Below are 18,941 nucleotides of genomic sequence, written 5' to 3'. Positions count from 1 at the left end.
ACTGGTTTGGGGTGGGGTCTGGTTTCATTCAAATGATTCAGACGCTGTATAGCTCTCCTGGTGCAAGATTATACATTAATAATAGTTTATCAGATAGATTTGACTTGCGAAGGGGGGTTAGACAGGGTTGTCCCTTATCTCCATTGCTCTTTGATGTTGTCTTGGAGCCCCTGTTAATTGCTATTAATCAAGCAAAGGGGATACAGGGTATTCCTTATTCGAATTGGGAATATAAACTCTCTGCTTATGCAGATGATATACTGCTTTATTTGAGGAATCCAGAGACCACCATACCATGCTTACTTGAATTGATAGAGAGATTTGGAAAATTTTCAGGATATAAGATTAATTGGAGTTCTCCCGCTTAATGTTCATTGTGTCAAAGGACTATTTGATTCATTTACCTTTGTATGGAAAGACAAGGGTCTAAAGTATTTAGGTATCCTTATTAAAAATAATATTGAGGATACAGTAAAGGAAAATGAAAAACTTTTATTAAATTTCCTAAGCAGTAGATCAAATGCATTCCCCCCCCCAACTGCAGCTTAATCACCATTAACACCACAAATCTTAACTTCTCCACATCATGATTAAACTCCTCCCAATGCGCCATTAATGGCAAATCAATTTTCCATAATTGTAAATTACTTAAATGCTGAGCAGTCTGTTGCTTGATCTTTCTCCTCATTTGTCCAATGTACCATTTCCCACATGGGAAGCAAATCCCGTATACTGCTTGAGATGTCTCACAATCAAATGCCCCCTAAGAAAAAAAATAACCTCCCATTACCAGGACTGATGACTCTGTCCACTTGTAAAGTATATTTACAATATACACATCTATTACAGCAAAAATGTCCATATTGATCAGCCAGATTCTCTTCCCTCACCCCATGATCAGCTAATATTTTCTGTAAATTATGACCCCGAGTGTATGCAAACCTGGGAACTTACACTAATTGGGGATGCAAATTTAAAATATTCCAATGTTTACATATCACTTTCCTAATTTGCTGAGCTTGAAAAGAATGGGGCAGCACACATGTTACCTGATTATCTTTCTGCCTACTTCCCGTTTGTAACAATAACTACTCACAATTAGTGTATTTCGCCCTTTTAAAGGCCCGGTGTATAACTTTAGAAGGATATCCCCATTGACTAAACTGTTCCTTCATATGTCCTGCTTGACATGAAAACTTCTCTTCTCCAGAACATAAATGCCTCATTCTTAGAAATTGACCCACTGTCTCTCAAATTTTTGGGATGATGACTGGCATAATGCAGGAAAGTGTTATGGTCAGTAGGCTTTCTAAAGATTGATGTGCTAAATTGCCCCTTCTCAATTGTAATCTGCCCATCAAGAAACTGAATCAGAATGAAATATTCACATCACAAATCACAAATACTGCAAAAATTCTTTCAAAATAAACTCATTTCCCGACCAGATCACAAGGGCATCATCAATAAACCTTTTCCAACTGACAATGTACTCCTTAAACCTACTGTTATACACATACCTCTGTTCAAATCTGCTCATATAGAGGCAAGCTATTAACGGGGCCACCGTAGCATCTGTAGAAAGAATCTATTATCATACATAAAATGATTATTCTTAATCACCAATTGACTACATTTAAACTCTAAGATCCATTTCTCTGATCAAATATTTTAATAGTTCTGCTTCCCCCTGTTATGTTAATATACAGGGCTTTTACATCCAGAGTCACCAATGTTACTGGCTGTTGTACTGTAATTTTATTCAGTTCTTCAGTTGAGCGAGTTGAATCCTCAAAATAGGAGGGAATCCGACGCACCAGTTCTGGTAAATAAAAATCCACGAATTGGGAAAGTAGTTGAAACAATGACCCCTTACTACAGACAATGGGACTTATGACTTTTCACCTTATGATTTTTTTACAACTCGAGTGCATTTGTATATATTCTTTCAGAAATTACGATTACGAGTGTATTTTGCATATCAGAAAGATGCTGAAGGGGATTTGGAAGTATCTAATACCTTTTCTGGAGTAAGTCTCATTGGTTCCCCCTTGGCCTTAATGATCCAGAAACATTCCAGAGATTGGTATTACAGGAAGTTGACTCAATTGAGGGAAGAGACCTTATCATTTATCTAGAACACAAAGATGGACATTACAGTCCATTGTGATCACGTGAGCTGATAAGGGGAGTGCAGTGGTGATTAGGAAAAGGGAAGATTATGATAGGGAAGCCTATAGACAATTGGATCAGATTTCAGGATATATGAGGAATGTGGACCCTATAAGTGAATTTAGGAAGAAAGTTATGGAGAAGTTAAATGAAGCTAAGGAAAAAGGTGTTATTACATTTAGGGAATATAAATATTTATCAATGGAACATCCTAAAATACCATTCATTTGCTTTTTTCCCGAGGTTCTTCAAGCTTCTCCAGGTCTGCATATTCAATAGGGATAGCTTGAAAACCAGTCTATTTTTGACCCTCAGTGCCCAGTTTTGATCCCCCACTGGTCTATTGAAGACCTCTAAATAAATGCAAATGCGGAGAAAAGACAAGTGTACTGACATTTAGTGACATTTAGCTTTTTGGGGATTAAATTTCCAGTTCCTCATTGTTTCACTTTTTTTATTCTTTTATGCCATAGAAAAAGACCATTAGTTTGTTTGGTGTTAATTTTTTTTTATTTTTTTGAGCTACATAATTTGTTCCAAAATCTCATTAAGCTCTTCAGAATGTTTTTTTTTTTTTGCTAATTGTACAGTTTAGTGATCTACATTTGTAGTCTTTCAGTGAGTCAAATTAACAGTACAGTGAGCCTTTGAGAGCCGTGTTCAGTGTGGCTTTTGTTGTGTTTTTTTTTTTTTTTTTTTTTTGCTCATAAATGTAAATGAATTTTACTTTACTTTCATAATAAGCAGCCTGATTAAAAAAGCCTCAGAAGTACATGCGACTGCAAATCTTTAAGCTGAACAACTCTTTATTGTCCCTGTCTTTTGTAATATTGCTGTCTGTATACAGTCTCTTCCTCTGTAAACCACTTTGAACTGTTTGTGGTATATAAAAATAAAGTTGTTGTTATTATTGATAGGAGCACCTTGTGAAGCAGGGATTGAAGTCTGAACCTGCGAGCTCTGTTACTGAACTTGCCGCCTCTAAATGCAGATCAGTGAAGTACGATGTTGAAATTGCAGAAGAGTACATTGCCAGACAGGTAATGCAGGGCTTGGTGGGGAAGGGTTTGAATAGTTTTAAACCTGTCATTCCCTGTGTTTAAAGTGCATTCTCTAGCGTCACTCCAGACTAGCACCAGGACTTCTTGCATGGAGTTTTGCTACTCTTTGGGCTTCTGTCAGGTATTTGTGACCTGAATTGGCCACTTTTGGAAACAGGATACTGGGCTAAATACATTGGTCTGCTGGTAGAGGAGCATAACCCATTTATCTGTGCTGGTTTGGAGGGACTAAAAGAAAGAAAATTAGCAGGTAAACCCTAATTTCTCCTTTTGAAAATCCCCCTTTATAGCGTCCCTCCAGACCGACACAGACAGATGGATTTAAGCTTCTCTGCCAGCAGGTGGAGACTGAGAATACACTGAACTCAACAGTACAAGTGGGCTGTGATGTCCCTCATAGAATCAGTCTGTTCTCAGTCTCCAGCAGGTGGAGTGGTAAGCCTGTGCTTTCCTGTTCTGTTTTTCTAGGCCATACCTTAAGAACTTTTGGAGAGGAAAGGCAGGGACTTTTTCTGTCTTTTTATTGTCTGGACTGTGCTTGGGGCCTGTAGGAGTCCCATTAAACCTCAGGGGTGTCGCATTGAGGTGGCCAAGACCCTCCCCCCATTTCCTCACCATTCCAATTTTTATTTAGAGGTGCCTCAGCTGTATGTCTTGCCAGGGGGCAAAGACTACAGCTTGGAGAGCCAGTGAGGTCTGCTCCTTTAAGCGTTAAACTTAAAAAAAAAAAATAGACTGAGGCAGAGCCATTGATGTTCTCTAGTGCTGGTCTGAAGTGAAGTTTCATTCATTAATTTTTCTCTGTTCTAGCTAACCAGTGGTTTTTCTGAGCCTGCCTCGTGGTTCACAATGAGCACTTCTCAGCTTAAGAAGTGCTGAGTGTGCTCCCGCTGAGGTCTGAACGTGGCCGGTGTGTGCTGTTTTTGCTTGTGGCCGTGTGAAGGGGAATCCTCGTCCGAGTCAGCCACAAAGGGAAAGTGAGCGGTGGGGATATCCGGGATTCCCCAACCATGCACGGCTCTGGGGCTTCCCTAGCCATCATGGCTGCTGCTGGCAGGGAGGCCCGAAGTACCCTGAAGAGGAGATGCAAATGTTAAGAGCCTTAGCCAATAGGGAGAGGAGGAGATAGTGGATGCTGCAGATGGCCATTTGGCCTTTATCTGCTATCATGTTTCTCTATGTTATGCTCTGAGCTTATGCACTTGGTCTACTGGTGGCCTTGTGGGTTCATGGTTTGTTTGGGGGGAGTTACAAACCTTTTATAAAATGAATAGAAGTAGGGGAGGCTTTCATGTATTTTGTTTGAACTCATTCACTATAAAGTTGTATTCTTTTTTACTGTTGTCTGTTAATGTCATTGGCTGTATTTGAGTTTCAATAAAAGTTCTGAAAATGAAAAAAATAATGCCTTAGTAGCATTTAAAACGGTTCTATGTTTATATCTCATGTCCATTATCTTGTTAATTTCTTTCAAAAGCTGATATGACTTATTTTATTACACAAGGGGCTCAACCTTTTAAGGTCTGTTGTCCAGAGCTGAGAATATGCAATTCCTAACATCGTATGGTTAATCATATTTGGCCCCGGGATCTCAAAGATCTTGCTTGCCCATAAATACTACTACTAATCATTTCTATAGTGCTGCTAGACGTATGCAGCATTGTACATTAAAACATTCAAGATACAGTCCCTGCTCAGTAGAGCTTACAGTCTAATCAAGCAGGCAAATAGGTCAAGTAGGAGGTCAGGGAGTTTCTCAGACATGGGTGCATTAAAAGCAACCTTTCAAAATGTGGTCTTCTAGCCAGAATTTTTTTTTTTAAATTCTTTATTCATTTTTAAAAAGTTACAATAAGAATATCAGCATATAAAAACATTTTAAACTCAGAAACAACACTTAATATTCTGTAAAAATCAAGTTCAGAATTTATCTCCCCCCTCCCCTCTAATCACTAACAATCTTTAAACACAGAAAACATATAATAATCCCCATCATCACATTCCTTACATTTATACAAAGACCAAAATCTACCCCCTCCCTCCCCCCGCCTTGGACATACATAATTAAGGAGAAAAATAATCTTCATTCATTACAATAATTTGTTAATGATTCCCAGATATCCTGAAATGTTCTAAAATTCCCCTGCTGTGTGGCTATTACCCTTTCCATTTTATATACATGACAATAAAGAGTTTCACCAGAAACTATAATTCAGTCTACCCCAATTTTTCCAATTATTCGTAATCTGTTGTATGGAAACCCCTGTCATAATAAGTAGAAGCCGGGATTAGTTCATTGGTACAAATGTGGCCACTTTTTAATATAGAAACTCTAAATGTATCTCTGAAAATCACTTTGTAGATCTTTGGGTACGAATGATTTTGTTTTGGACTCTGCTTTTCTAGGCATCTATAGCACGAATCCTACCTAACAAACTCTTCCTTTTTTTTCTTTCTGAAGATTTCTTCTTTCTGTGGAATTGATTTCTACACTTTCCTGCAGCTGCATCAAATACCCAATTTGAAGTCCATCTATACCTTGGATGCTGTGATCTCTAAAGTTCAGGTGTCATTGGATGAACATTTCTCTAAGCTGGCTGCAGAGACAGATCCTCATGTGCCATCCGAAATCACCAAAAACCTACTGCCAGCTGCACTCCAGCTCATTGACAGCTATGCAGCATTCACCAGGTATAGTCCTCCTTCCGCTTGCTGAGGAGTGCAGAGCTTGGGAAGCTTATAGATATGTATCCCTCATGTAATGTGATTTTTGAAGTCCAGATGTGTGGATTTACACTCTTCTGCCAGCAGATAGAAATTGAGAACCACTGGTTAGATTATTTCGCTTTATACAGAGTCCTTTGTATCCCACAGCTAATCATTACATTAGTGATTTCTCTTCCGCCATTACCTTGCGGTTCAAGGCAGATTACATAAGGAGTTATCTGGACATTTAGGAATACATAAGGAGTTATCTGGACATTTCTCCATGGTATTATGGAGTGGAGCGGGTTGCTATTGGGGATTGAGATGATTCTTGCTGTGTTAGTTTGTCGTTAAGGATTTCTTGAATAGCAGGGTTTTTATTTCTTTTCTGAAGGTTTTGTAGTCTGAGGTCGTGATCAGTAAATTGAAGAGTTGGTAGTCCAGTTTTGCTGCTTGAATGGCCAGGAGGCCATCGTACATTTTTTTCGTTTGACGTTTCTGATTGGAGGTTGCGTGAATGGAGTGTGGGTTCTCCTATGTCTGGTTGTGGTTGTTTGGATTAGTCGGTTATTCAAGTAGGCTGGGCAATCTCCGTTTATGGTCTTAAATATTAAACAGTAGAATTTGAATAGTATTCTTGTTTGTATTGGGAGCCAGTGTGAATCAAGGTAAGTGGCTGTGATGTGGTCGTGTTTCCTCAGTGAGTAGATAAGTCTCAGAACTGTGTTTTGTACTGGTTGTAATTGTTTTATCATGGTTGCAGGACAGGGGAGATAGAGGATGTTGCAGTAGTCTAGAAGACCCAGGACTAGGGACTGGACCACGAGCTGGAATTGTTCTCTGCATCTCGCTAGCGGATAGATCTGAGCAGCAGGTATTGGTCCAACCAGACGTTTTACTGTCAGGGTGTCGTCTTGTATTTGGAGGGCATGAATTGACTGCTGCTGGTCTCTGCACTTTCTTCCTAGTGGGAAATAATTACACAAAATGACATAAATCAAACACTTCCCACTTATATGAAAGAGTGCACAATATTACCTATTCAAAGTATCATTTATACAGGAGGAGGCCTCAGTAATGGAGCCTACGCGCAGTCGTATTCACTGATTGGAGGTTGTTCACCCTCTCCAAGGTAGAGAGAACGAGAGGGCACTCTCTAAAGTTAAAAGGGGATAGATTCTGTACAAACCTAAGGAAGTTCTTCTTCACCCAAAGAGTGGTGGAAAACTAGAACGCTCTTCCGGAGGCTGTTATACAGGAAAACACTCTCCAGGGATTCAAGATAAAGTTAGACAAGTTTCTGCTGAACCAGAATGTACGCAGGTAAGGCTAGTCTCAGTTAGGGCACTGGTCTTTGACCTGGGGGCTGCCGCGGGAGCGGACTGCTGGGCACGATGGACCACTGGTCTGTCCCAGCAGCGGCAATTCTTACGTTTTTATTGTGCACTGCTGAGTTCTTAATTTTAAGCCAAGCAATATAGCAAATTTTAAATAAAATGTTAACTGGTTTAGCTGTGGACTGCACAGGATCAGATAAAGTGATGTCAGCATTACAGAGTATGTTTCTTGTGATTGAAGTTTGTAGAATTCTTTGCTTTCTATGTTTTGAAATGTTTTGTTCTTTTTGTCTTGATGGGACTAAACCTTGTTTTGAGCACATATATCAACATTAAAATAAAAATATGTGCAAGTAAGTTTCTGTTACGTCCCTTCTGGATTCAGTATGCTAAGTGTTCAATCCCTTCCTGTAATCCAGGGGTTGCAGAAATCCAAACACTTTACTGAGCACATGCTCCTCCCTCCTTAGAGAGAGAGTTGGAGCCCCCTTTAGTTTTCAGTTTCTGTAAGCAATCAGTGGAGAAGTCTTTTGGATTTGCTCTACATCTCTTTCTGAGAGGAGAATAGAAGACATCTTTGGGTAAGTATGCGTATTTTGTTTTGAGCTTTGATAGGTTTGGGGAGAAAAGCTAAATTGTAGGTTCCCTTCTATAGACAGTTTAGATCTTAAAAGAGCAAACTTTACTTAGCTAGTCTCCATAGAATAATAGCCTTTTTATAGTTCTACAGTTTTGTAAGCTTGAACCTTCTGCTAGAGGGAGTTTCTGGCAGACAGAGCAGGATCTGACTTAGTCTCCATTCCCTCCCACCCTCCCCTCTCCTGCCCATCCCTAGCTCATTTCTTTACTTATAGTTTTAATTATTGTCAGTTATTCTAATTAGGACAACAGGATAACTCTTTATATTTCATTACCTGCAAAAATCAAACACTAAATAAGCATACAATATAACCCTTAGACTAAGAAAGAAACACTAAATAAAGCATATAATAAAATCCTAAGGCTCGCTATACTAGTCTGGTAGCCTCTTGCTGCCTTAGAGGAGAGAGGACTCCTAGAAGGACAGTATCACCCTGGTGAAGTAGGAAATAATCCTGTTCCTAGGGGATGTAATATCCTCTCACACTGAGGATGTATCTGTAGGGCCAGTCACTCATTTAGACTTCCCAGAGACAGTAATCAACATCCCAAAAGGGAAAAGCCATCTATAACAGTAATTTGCAGCCTGTAAATAATGGGTGACACCAGCCATTGCCTCTCTTTTTTGCAGAATAGTTTTTGCCAAGTCTTGAAAGACAGAAATTTTGCAATTATCCCAAGTTAAGTCTTGATGAACATTACTCTTCTGCAAGATCGCCTCTTTCATCCTGAAGTCTTGAAAACAAGCAATGATGTCCCGGGGATTAGTATCAGCCCAAGGCCCCAGACTTCTGTGCACTCAGTCTAACTTGATAGATTGGGATGGCTCACCATCAGAAATTTGATCCTCTGGTCTCAATAAAAATTGGCAGATCCTTATAACCACTTGCTACGCATCATGATATTGCTCCAATTCAGGGATCTCTTTAAAACATAAATTGTTTTTAAGGGATTTATTTTCAAGATCCTCAATGGCATCGGGAAACATCTTTATTAGTGATGATGATGTTGCCAGGAGTGCCGGCTAATTCTTCATAGTCTTCTGACACCGATGGTTCAGAAGCCATCTTTGCCTCCACATTGCCAGTTTTCTCCACCATGGCTCAACGAGAACCTATTCACGTTTCTTTCTGGTTGGCATTCAGTTGCAGTAAGTGGAATGCTTTTAATTACAATTTCCTTGCTCAAGTCAGACATCCATTCCCTAGTGATGATGTCACTTCCTCCATTGCCTGCTTTCTTTAGTTTCGGTTATTCTCCTTACACGCTTCAGGTTCTTCCAGCCAGTAGATGGGTCTTGTGGTTATGCATATTACTGAATGTGGGTGCTCATTGCACACAGGTGGTTAGTTTTACATTGTTCCTCGGTATTTTTTTTCTGTGTTGCCTTTTGCATGTTTATTACTTGTTTTCATGTTTTGCAGAGCAGACCAGTTCATATTATTTATATTGTTGGGGAGCTTCCTTGTCATGGATTTGTTCAGGAATGTTGTTTGGCTTTGGGACTGAGCTAAAAGGGGGGCTCTAATTCTCTTTGAAGTGGGAGGAGCACATGCTCAGAAAAGTGTCTGGATTTCTACAACTCCCAGATTGCGGGAAGGGATTGAGCACCTTGTGTACTGAATCCTCCAGGGACTAACAGAAACAACCTAATCTTCCATTCTCTGTTACTTAAAGATCACAAAATAATTGTAATCTGCTTTTATGTCCTGCTACTTTTCATTGCGTTCTGAGTTGTCTCATGCAAATGCTGTTTTCTGAATTGTCTTTTTTCCATAGATCATACTTGCTGCAGAATCTCACTGAAGAAGGATCCCCTGAGAATAGGCCACCAGAACAGAAACTGCAGGGTTATGCCGCTGTGCTGGCTGTTGGATCCAGCCGCTGTAAAGCAAACACTTTAGGTGAGGCTTGGGCAGTTCAGATGGCCCTTTCAGAGCTACAAGTTTAGGAGCTATCACTGATGTATAACCATAAAGCTCTATGACCTCACTATTTAGGTGTAAAGAGCCTTAGCCTATAGGAAGAGGAGATGCAAATGTTAAGAGCCTTAGCCAATAGGGAGAGGAGGAGATAGTGGATGCTGCGGATGGGCCGTTTGGCCTTTATCTGTCATCATGTTTCTATAACCATAAAGCTCTATGACCTCACAATGCAGGTGTAAAGAGCCTTAACCTATAGGAAGAGGAGATGCAAATGTTAAGAGCCTTAGCCAATAGGGAGAGGAGGAGATAGTGGATGCTGCGGATGGGCCGTTTGGCCTTTATCTGTCATCATGTTTCTATAACCATAAAGCTTTATGACCTCACAATGCAGGTGTAAAGAGCCTTAACCTATAGGAAGAGGAGATGCAAATGTTAAGAGCCTTAGCCAATAGGGAGAGGAGGAGATGTGGATGGGCCATTTGGCACCATAGTCTTCCCTAATCCTGATTTGGTTCTACTGTTTGCCCTCTCATGATTTTCTGATTCTTTGTCTTTTATTTGCAGGTCCAACACTAGTGCAAAACCTGCCGTCAGCACTACAGACCTTATGTGAGTCCTGGAATGGTATCCACACTAATGAATTCCCCAATATTGGATCCTGGGTAAGTCTACACACTGCTTAATTGTTATGTATGCTGCAGAGCCTCCTAATAAATGTTAATGCTTTCCCGAATCCTCTAAAACCAAGGAGGCATGAGAGAGAGCTAGTAGCTGAAAGAACTGATCAGCCAGTGCTGCCATCAAGTCTGTTTTTATTTTTCACTCATCCTCTTTTGAAGGAACACTGTATTTTTGCCTGTATTCAGTAGAGAGCAGTGGGCTGGTCTGCCCTGGGATTGGGAAGAATAATTAGTAATTCTATTTATGTAATTAGAATATCAACGTGGCAAATTTGCTTAACGGCTAGGGGCAGTCTTTAAATTCCACCTTCTTTATCATAATTCAGTCATTCTATTGAATATGAAGGTTGCTTTGCTATGTTTAAGAGAATTAATGAATTATTCTGTGGACTTCATGTTCCTATATTTCTTGTGTACATTTTAAGGCTGTATTTTTTTTTTTTTATTTTGTAGCGTAATGCCTTTGCCAATGACACCATCCCAGCAGAGAGCTATATTAGTGCAGTGCAGGCCGCACATTTGGGCACTTTGTGTAGTCAAAATCTGCCTCTTGCTGCCTCTCTGAAACACATTCTTCTCTCTCTGGTGCGACTCACAGGGGATCTAATTGTGTAAGTGTGCAAATCTTTTTTCACAAACTTATTGTGCAGATATACTTGTGTGTGTGTCATAGTTTGAGATAAATGTATCTGTATATATCTAGAGGAGATGGCTGTAAAGATAAGGAAGGCCTTGGTCTGGCATTCACTGAAGTCATGGCTATTCTATTCCTAATCTAACAACTTTTACCTCATTCAGAGGATAAAAGTAAATGAAAACAAGGTGAATCTCCAGACACACAAAAGGATGGTGACTTCACTGCTTACAGTCACCTAGATACCTTCTGGAGCTTTGTGGGCTCAGCTTTCTTATCCACCAGCAAGCCCCAGGTTTGTCTCTTCTCTCTTTTGCAGCATTTGCCTCAAAAATATTAGTGCTCCTCCAGTCCAAAAAGTTGATTGGCTTGTTGGGCTTTCAGTTAATCAAACAAAGACAAAGCCAGGCAGCTTTTGTTAGCCCACTTAGTCAGCCTCAGTGGTGGTTTGAAGTGCCATGACATGGACTTTGGTGCATACATTAAAATTTATTTATTTTAATCCTATATAATAAAAAACTAGCCGCGCATGCGCACTCCTATTTGCGTGTTCCGTGCCCTGTAGGTCTGTGGCCGAAGGAGTGCGCATGTGCGCTTATACATCACCAGCCGATTGCCTCCACAAGCAGGACCGCAGCCAGCCGCCGATCTCCGTTCCTCCTGCACCATGGCACGCCAGGCATGTCCCTGCCTCCCCCGCCACCGGCCTCGGGCTCATGGGGGCCGGCGGTGCGAGCTGCCCGGCCGGTGCTGAGGCCCCGCCTCCCCGCTTCTTCCCTACACGGCACTGCCAGACCCGGACAGCTTCCCACTAGGAAATAACAGAACGGCCCTACACTCACAGACCCGCGAGCAGGGTTGCCATGGAAACCCAGCCGGAATAACATGCAGTCGCAAGGGTCAGTGAGAGGGGATCAGGAGCTAAAGAGAGATTGAAAAAAACAAACAAACAGCAGTTGACAAGGAAAGAGAGACACACAGACACTCACAGAAGGACAGGGGGCTAAAGAGACAGATTGAAAAAATAACAAAACACAGAGGACAAGGAGAGAGAGAGACACAGGAAAAAAATGACAAACAGACATACAGCAGCCAAGGAGACAGACATACTTACATACAGCGTCCAAGTAGACAGACAGAGAGACAGTGGGCAAGGAGACAGCAAAAAAAAAAATACAAACAGCCAAGGAGACAAACAGAAAAAAATAAAAAATACAATGCCCAAGGATAAATTCAGGAAAAAAAGACATACAGACATACAGTGGCCAAGGAGTTAGACTGCAAAAAAGACATACAGACATACAGCAGCCAATGAGACAGACAGACTGACAGCGACCAAGTAGACAATCAGCAAAAAAACACAAACAAACACAGAAAGCAAAAAAAGAGAAACATACAGCGGCCAAGGAGACACGCATACAACAAATAGGAAAAATATAAAAACTTTTAATAAATCAACCATACGTGAAGAAGGAATAAAAAAAAAAGGAAGAGACACCTACAGGGAAACACAGGATCAAGAGCATACAGAGAAAACAGAAGTTTGCAGGAATCAGGAACATATAGAGAAAGGAGAGCAAAGACCCCTGCAAGAAGAGAAAAATAGCAAAGAGAGCAGAGATGCTTGCAGGGAGAAAAAGCTAAGCAGTAATGTTACAGCTTGAGAGTGCAGACTGAGGAAGAAAGCAGAGACAGCGCTACACAGGGAAATGGAGGGAGGAAAGAGACAGAAAGAAAAATACAGACAGACATAAATTCTAGCACCCGTTAATGTAACGGGCTTAACGACTAGTACATTTATATTCCACATATCACAAAGATCAATGTGGATAACAAAGTACATACAAATAAAATAAGCACACAATTAAAATTGCAATAAACACCAGAAATACATTTTTGTTGTGCACTCTTCCCTTTCATAGTTTCCTGGAAAAAATAAGCCTTCAAGGCTTTTCGAAAAGAGAGAAACAGTAAGATCTGACTTATCGCATCAGGAAGGGCATTCCACAACCCTGGGCCCATAATGCTAAATACCCTGGATCTGATTGTAGCTTTTATGATACTCCGGAAAGGTGGAACTTCCAAAAGATGCTGGGACATAGATTGTAAAGAGCGAGATGGAACATACAGTCTAATCAAAGAGCTCAGGGCTCATTTTTGTTGGTTAGAATTGTTCCTGATATGCCATGGGGCCTGAACATGGCATCCTTTTTTGTATCAAGGGTTAAAAGATGATGCCTAAGAATCTTCTTGGCCTTCAAGAGCAGAAGAAGCTATTCAGTTTGACTAAGACCAGCCTAAGTGCATTATTATCAAAGACATTTACTCCTAATGCCCTGGAAATGTACAGGGAAGAGAGATTGACCACTCCCACCATGAAGCATTGATAGAGGTACAAATAGGAATGGAAATGAGGTAGACCTTGAACCATTTTCAAAAAATTATGTTTGTCTTAAACTAATGAAATGGGGAGGGCCCTTTTCAGTGCTTCTCTAGTCCCGGGGTACTAAAGAAGACTGGATGTGTTCCTTCTCCACAGGAGGAGGGGGTTGGAAACTGTAGCCTGGTGAGTAATGGAAATTCTTCTAAAACAGGATAATCTGGATTCTAGTGGATTGTAGGACCAAAGATAGCAGGGTCTAGGATGATTCAGTGCAAGGATCCCAACACTTTAGTAAGATTCCTGGAGCGTTGCTCAGGTACCCGATAAATGACCACCAAAAACCTGCTCCTTGCCCTTACAGGATGCCTAATCCCACATAGCTTTCCCTCCCCTTTCATCAGAATAATAACTACCTATAAATGAACCTGCAACAGGGAGTAGAATCAAGACGACATCTTCTGACCCCAACTTTCCCTTATATCTCCTGCGGCGTCTCCACAAAATCTGAGCTATCTAGGAGCTGACTGATACCGGTCACTTTTTTTTCTCAGGGTGCTTTGTATAAGTTTGTGTCTTTTTTTTCATACCTTAAGAAATAAACAATAAAATCATGTTTTTGTGCTGAGTTAGGTAAACTTCTCAGTGTTTTTCTCTCTCTGCTCTTTGTCCATTTTTAAGAAAGTGTAATACCATTCGTTGTGGTTTATGTCCTTTGAACTGACTTAGGCCCAGATTCACGAAAGAAAGCAATTCAATTGCTGTTGGTTGATTTTCTGGAAGATTTTGAAACAGCGATTGATTCACTATCTTTTTTGCATGCAAATGATTTGCGCGGAGGTGAAAATCATTAGCATGCAAACTCCCTGACTCAATTGCTCAGTGAGCGATTGAGTCGGTGCAGAGCCCTGATAGTAGTGACAGGAGAAGCAGCCTACTATCAGGGCTTCTGTCACCCACCTGCCGAACTTATGGCAGGAGGGATGCCTGGTCGCTCTTGCCATTGGCCAGTTACCGACAGGTCTACAGCAGTCTGGTTTTAGGATAGTAAAACCCAATGCAAAATAGCCAAGCAAATCAATCGCTTGGCTATTTTGCATGGGTCGGATCTGATCTGAAAATACATGGTGAACCGTTTAGTGAATCGGGTGGGTAGCAGCGATCGTCGCTAAACCTGTGAAAACAGGTTTAATAATAATAATAACTTTATTTTTGTATACCGCAATACCACAAAACAGTTCAGAGCGGTTTACAGGAGAAGAGACTGTACATATACAGCAAAGTTTAGCGACAATCACTGACTTTAGTGACTCGGGGGCCTTACTCTCTGATTTGTCTTTGTATTTCCTGATTCTACATTTCAATAGTTCGGAAGTAGGATTGGTGCTGGGCAGACTTTTATCTGTGCCTCAAAATTGACAGGGAGAGACAGATTACATATAGCAGTGTTAAATCATGATGAAGTGGAAGAGCTAGATTCAGCTCTGGCCACCTTGTTGGGTCGACTGGATGGACATTTACCTTGTTACAGAAGTATTGTGATTGCCCTTTTTTTTTTAGGTGGTATCCTGATGAGCTGAACCTTCCTCAGATAATCCGTTCACTTCTGCCTCTCCTTTTGGAAACCAGCACTGAAAGCGTGGCTGAGACTAGCAGCACATCTTTGGAGAGGATCCTTGGCCCTTCAGAGTCAGATTATTTCTTGGCCCATGTCTATGAGAAGCTCATCACAGGGTGTTATAACATACTGTCAAATCATTCGGATCCCAACAGGTAATATGGTACATGTAAGGCCTTTGTAGTTGCATTCTTACTATTAGAGATAATCTTGTAGGGATAGTGGTGATCTTAAAAAAGTGGCAAAAAAAAAATAAAAAATAAAAATATATATATATATACTGAATATTCTTGCACCACATCAAAAAGCAAATAAAGATGACATCCCTTCGGGTGAGTTTCAAAACCTGAGCTTACACCATTGACTTTATAATCTGAATACTGAGAGGTAACTTGAAACAATCTAGTGACGTTTGACCTTTTGACGCTCATTAGACAGGACTTAACAAAACCCTGGGTTTAGTATCACGTTAGAAACCATAAAATAGTAATGTTTTGTCAACATCTGTATTTACCAGTTCACCTCTGCGGTTCTCTCTTACACTCCCTCCCCACTATATACTGTGTGTGATGAAATTGTCATCTTTTGCTTATCTGAAGAAGGCTTTGCCTTCAAAAGAGTGCCAAAAATGTAATGTTAGTCCAGTAAAATGGGTATCATCTTATTTTCTTTTCGTTTGTTTTGTTTCAATTTATTACTTGCCAAAAATGTAGCAGATTGGCAGAGCAAGAATTACCTGGGTTGTAGTGAGTTGACTTTGACCCATTAAACCTACATGTTCTGTAATTTGTTCATTAAGAGTGTATCATTTTGATGGCAATCTTGTCAGGTTTACTATTCAGTAGTTTCTCAGATCACCTCAAGAACCTGTTTACAAAAATTGTCATTAGTTTGCTACCCTTCGATCTTCAGGTATCATAGACTATTAGAGGTTACAAATGACTAATAATGGGCATTCTGTTTCATTTCTGAGTTTTCAGCACGCTAGTCAGTCTGCCATGGCTTTGTCTTCCCTGAGTGTCCCTTTAAGCCTTTGATCATTTCCTAGGCCAGCTGACTCTCACAGGCTTCTTGCTTCAAACTTACTTGAACAGATTTTGTGAAGTTTTGTCTCTGACAAGTATCTTTTTGAGAAAAAAATGTTAACTTTCCTTCTAAATGCGTTATCTTTAACTTTGCGGTGCTTTATGGGTTTTTTTCCTTTTTCATTTGTAATGATTTTTCTATTTTTTTGAAGATGCTCTTTGGCTATAATAGCCTCTATCTTCTCTTAATCATGATGGCCTATCTTTTTTTTTTTTAGTGCTCAGAATATATCTTTCTTGTTTGATGAGGACTTGGACAAGTTGGTTCAGACTCTCATTGATTCTAAAGTGCCTCGTTTGCCTGAGGATAGGCCTAGGCCGCTGGCTCGAGACGGCGCTGCTTGTGGGCATGATTTCTTCTGTTTCCGCTCCGGTCGAGGGGCTGCTTCTTTTCAGTCTCTCAAAAGACAGGCTCTCAAAAGGCAGGTTCTTCCAGTGCATGCAGTCCTTTTGTGGTGCCCGCTGTGGTGCAGGTAGCACTCCCGCTGGGTCCCCTGCCGCCTGTCCTGCACAATGACTCCTTGCCAGCGCCCATCTTGGTTCTGGTGGGCGCCCGGTTGAGATACTTTTATCCACGTGGGCTGACATCATGTCCGATTAGTGGGTTCCGGAAGTGATCCGGGACGGCTATGTTCTGGAGTTTGCCCAGTCCTTGCCAGACCATTTTCTTGCTTCTCCCTCGCAGGTGGAAGCAGCAGGCCTTTTGTCAGACCCATCAAAGATTGTTAGATCTCCACGCAGTGGTTCCAGTTCCCCCGCAGGAGTGGGGCACAGGTTGGTACTCAGTTTACTTTGTGGTGCCATCCTGGATTTGAAGTGGGTCAACAGGGCTCTTCACGTGCCTTCATTCCGCATGGAAACTCTGCGGTCTGTGATTCTGGCAGTTCAGCCGGGGGAGTTTCTGACCAAGGCCTACTTACACATTCCTATTTGGGCCGCCCATCATTGCTTCCTGTGCTTTGCGATCTTGGCGCAACACTATCAGTTCTGTGCACTTCCCTTTGGTCTGACCATGGCTCTGCGGACGTTCACCAAGGTGATGGTGGTTGTCGTGGGGGTGTTGCACAAAGAGGGCATTCTTGTTCATCCTTATCTGGACGACTGGTTGATTCGAGCCAAGTCGTTCCAGGAGAGCACTCGGGTCACGGCTCAGGTGGTGGAGTTCATGGCTCGGGTGGTGGAGTTTCTGCAGTCGCTGGGATGAGTAGTCAACCTTGCAAAGAGCCGGTTGTTTCCATCTCAGTACCTGGAATATCTTGGGGTCCTGATTGATACCTCCATGGGAAGGTCTTCCTTCTGGAGGCCCGGGTAAGCAAATTGCACTCTCAAATTTGTCCTCGGGTGCAGGATTTTCTCCAAGTCTTGGGGTCTATGGCGGCCTCCTTCGATGTAGTGAGGTGGTCGCAGGCCCACATGCGTCCTCTTCAGTATGCTCTTTTTTGGAGGTAGTCGCCTCACAGTCTGGATCACCCTGTTCCGTTTCCGTGCTTAGCTCGGGGCAGTCTTTGCTGGTGGCTTCAGACCCCCCCATCTTGTATAAGGGGCGAGTCTGGATCAGCCGCAGTGGCCAGTGCTGCTCACGGATGCTCTCGGTTGGGGGGCTCAGTGTCTAGGTAACTCAGCTCAGGCACCTGGTTGACGGAGGAAGCTTCTTGGTCGATCAATGTTTTGGAGACCAGGGCCATCCGTCTGACATTGGTAGCCTTCCAGTCCTTTTTGATGGGCAAGTCAGTCAGAGTTCTGTCGGATAGTGCCATGGCGGTGGCCTATGTCAATCATCAGGGGGGCACCAGGAGCACTTTGGTGGCACAGGAGGCGACTGCTCATGGTCTGGGCGGAGTCGCACCTTCAAGCGATTTCAGCATCCCACATAGCTGGAGTGGAGATTGTTCAGGCAGACTTCTTAAGTTGTTATGTGCTAGATCCTGGAGAGTGGTGTCTAAGCCCTTTGGCCTTTCAGTTGATAGTGCAGTCTTGGGGTCAGCCCATCATGGACCTGATGGCCACAAGTGTCGACGCCAAAATGCCCCACTTCTTCAGTCATCACAGAGATGGTCAGGCCGAGGGCCTGCATGCTTTGGTTTAGCCTGGGCTGACGGAAGGTCTTTTGTACGTGTTTCCTCCGTGGACGTTAGTGGACAGAGTCTTTCTTCGCTTTGGTGGCGGATCCACTGCCACCACTTTTCTCAACTGACCTTCTGACTCGGGGCCCCATTCCAATGTTCGATCCGGGTCCCGTTTGTCTTACAGCTTTGTAATAATAATAATAACGGTTTATATACCGCAGGACCATGAAGTTCTATGTGGTTTACAATGACTATAAAAAATGTTACAAATTGAATAGAATTGACATAGTTAAAATCTATTGTTTAGCAGTTCTAGAGGTCTGGTATTGAGAGAGAGATTGTGCGAATCAGTTTCCTATGTACTGTAGGAACAGATATGTTTTCAGTTGTCTCCTAAATTCCCTATATGTATTGACAAGCGTAAGTAGTTGTTTCAGATCATTGCCCCATAATACTGCTTGATAAGAGAGAAGATTTTGGTGATGAATTTTGAATGTGCATCCTCTAACCGTGGGGGGGGGGGGGAACAAAATTCAAGTTTGAGCTTCTTTTATGTCTATTGGTTGAAAAGGAGAATAGGTCGGTTATGTATTTGGGGGCTAGACCGAATAGAACCTTGAAGCAAAAGCAGCCGAACTTAA

General features: G+C 41.8%; 1 protein-coding gene across 10 annotated transcripts in view; it reads left to right on the top strand.

The window, feature by feature from the left end:
* UBR4 (ubiquitin protein ligase E3 component n-recognin 4) overlaps positions 1 to 18,941 on the top strand; it is a 283,469-nt gene that overhangs the window by 60,332 nt on the left and 204,196 nt on the right. For all 10 annotated transcript variants that reach the window (XM_033921741.1, XM_033921740.1, XM_033921739.1 and 7 more), the window contains 6 exons: positions 3,087 to 3,209; positions 5,692 to 5,921; positions 9,692 to 9,816; positions 10,402 to 10,499; positions 10,971 to 11,128; positions 15,092 to 15,304. In XM_033921741.1, coding sequence (XP_033777632.1) covers positions 3,087 to 3,209; positions 5,692 to 5,921; positions 9,692 to 9,816; positions 10,402 to 10,499; positions 10,971 to 11,128; positions 15,092 to 15,304 — 947 coding nt within the window. The remainder of the gene's footprint in view (positions 1 to 3,086; positions 3,210 to 5,691; positions 5,922 to 9,691; positions 9,817 to 10,401; positions 10,500 to 10,970; positions 11,129 to 15,091; positions 15,305 to 18,941) is intronic.

Source organism: Geotrypetes seraphini, chromosome 15 (genome assembly GCF_902459505.1).
Source record: "Geotrypetes seraphini chromosome 15, aGeoSer1.1, whole genome shotgun sequence".
NCBI classification, from domain to species: domain Eukaryota; kingdom Metazoa; phylum Chordata; class Amphibia; order Gymnophiona; family Dermophiidae; genus Geotrypetes; species Geotrypetes seraphini.
This window is presented reverse-complemented; position numbering and strand designations above follow the sequence as displayed.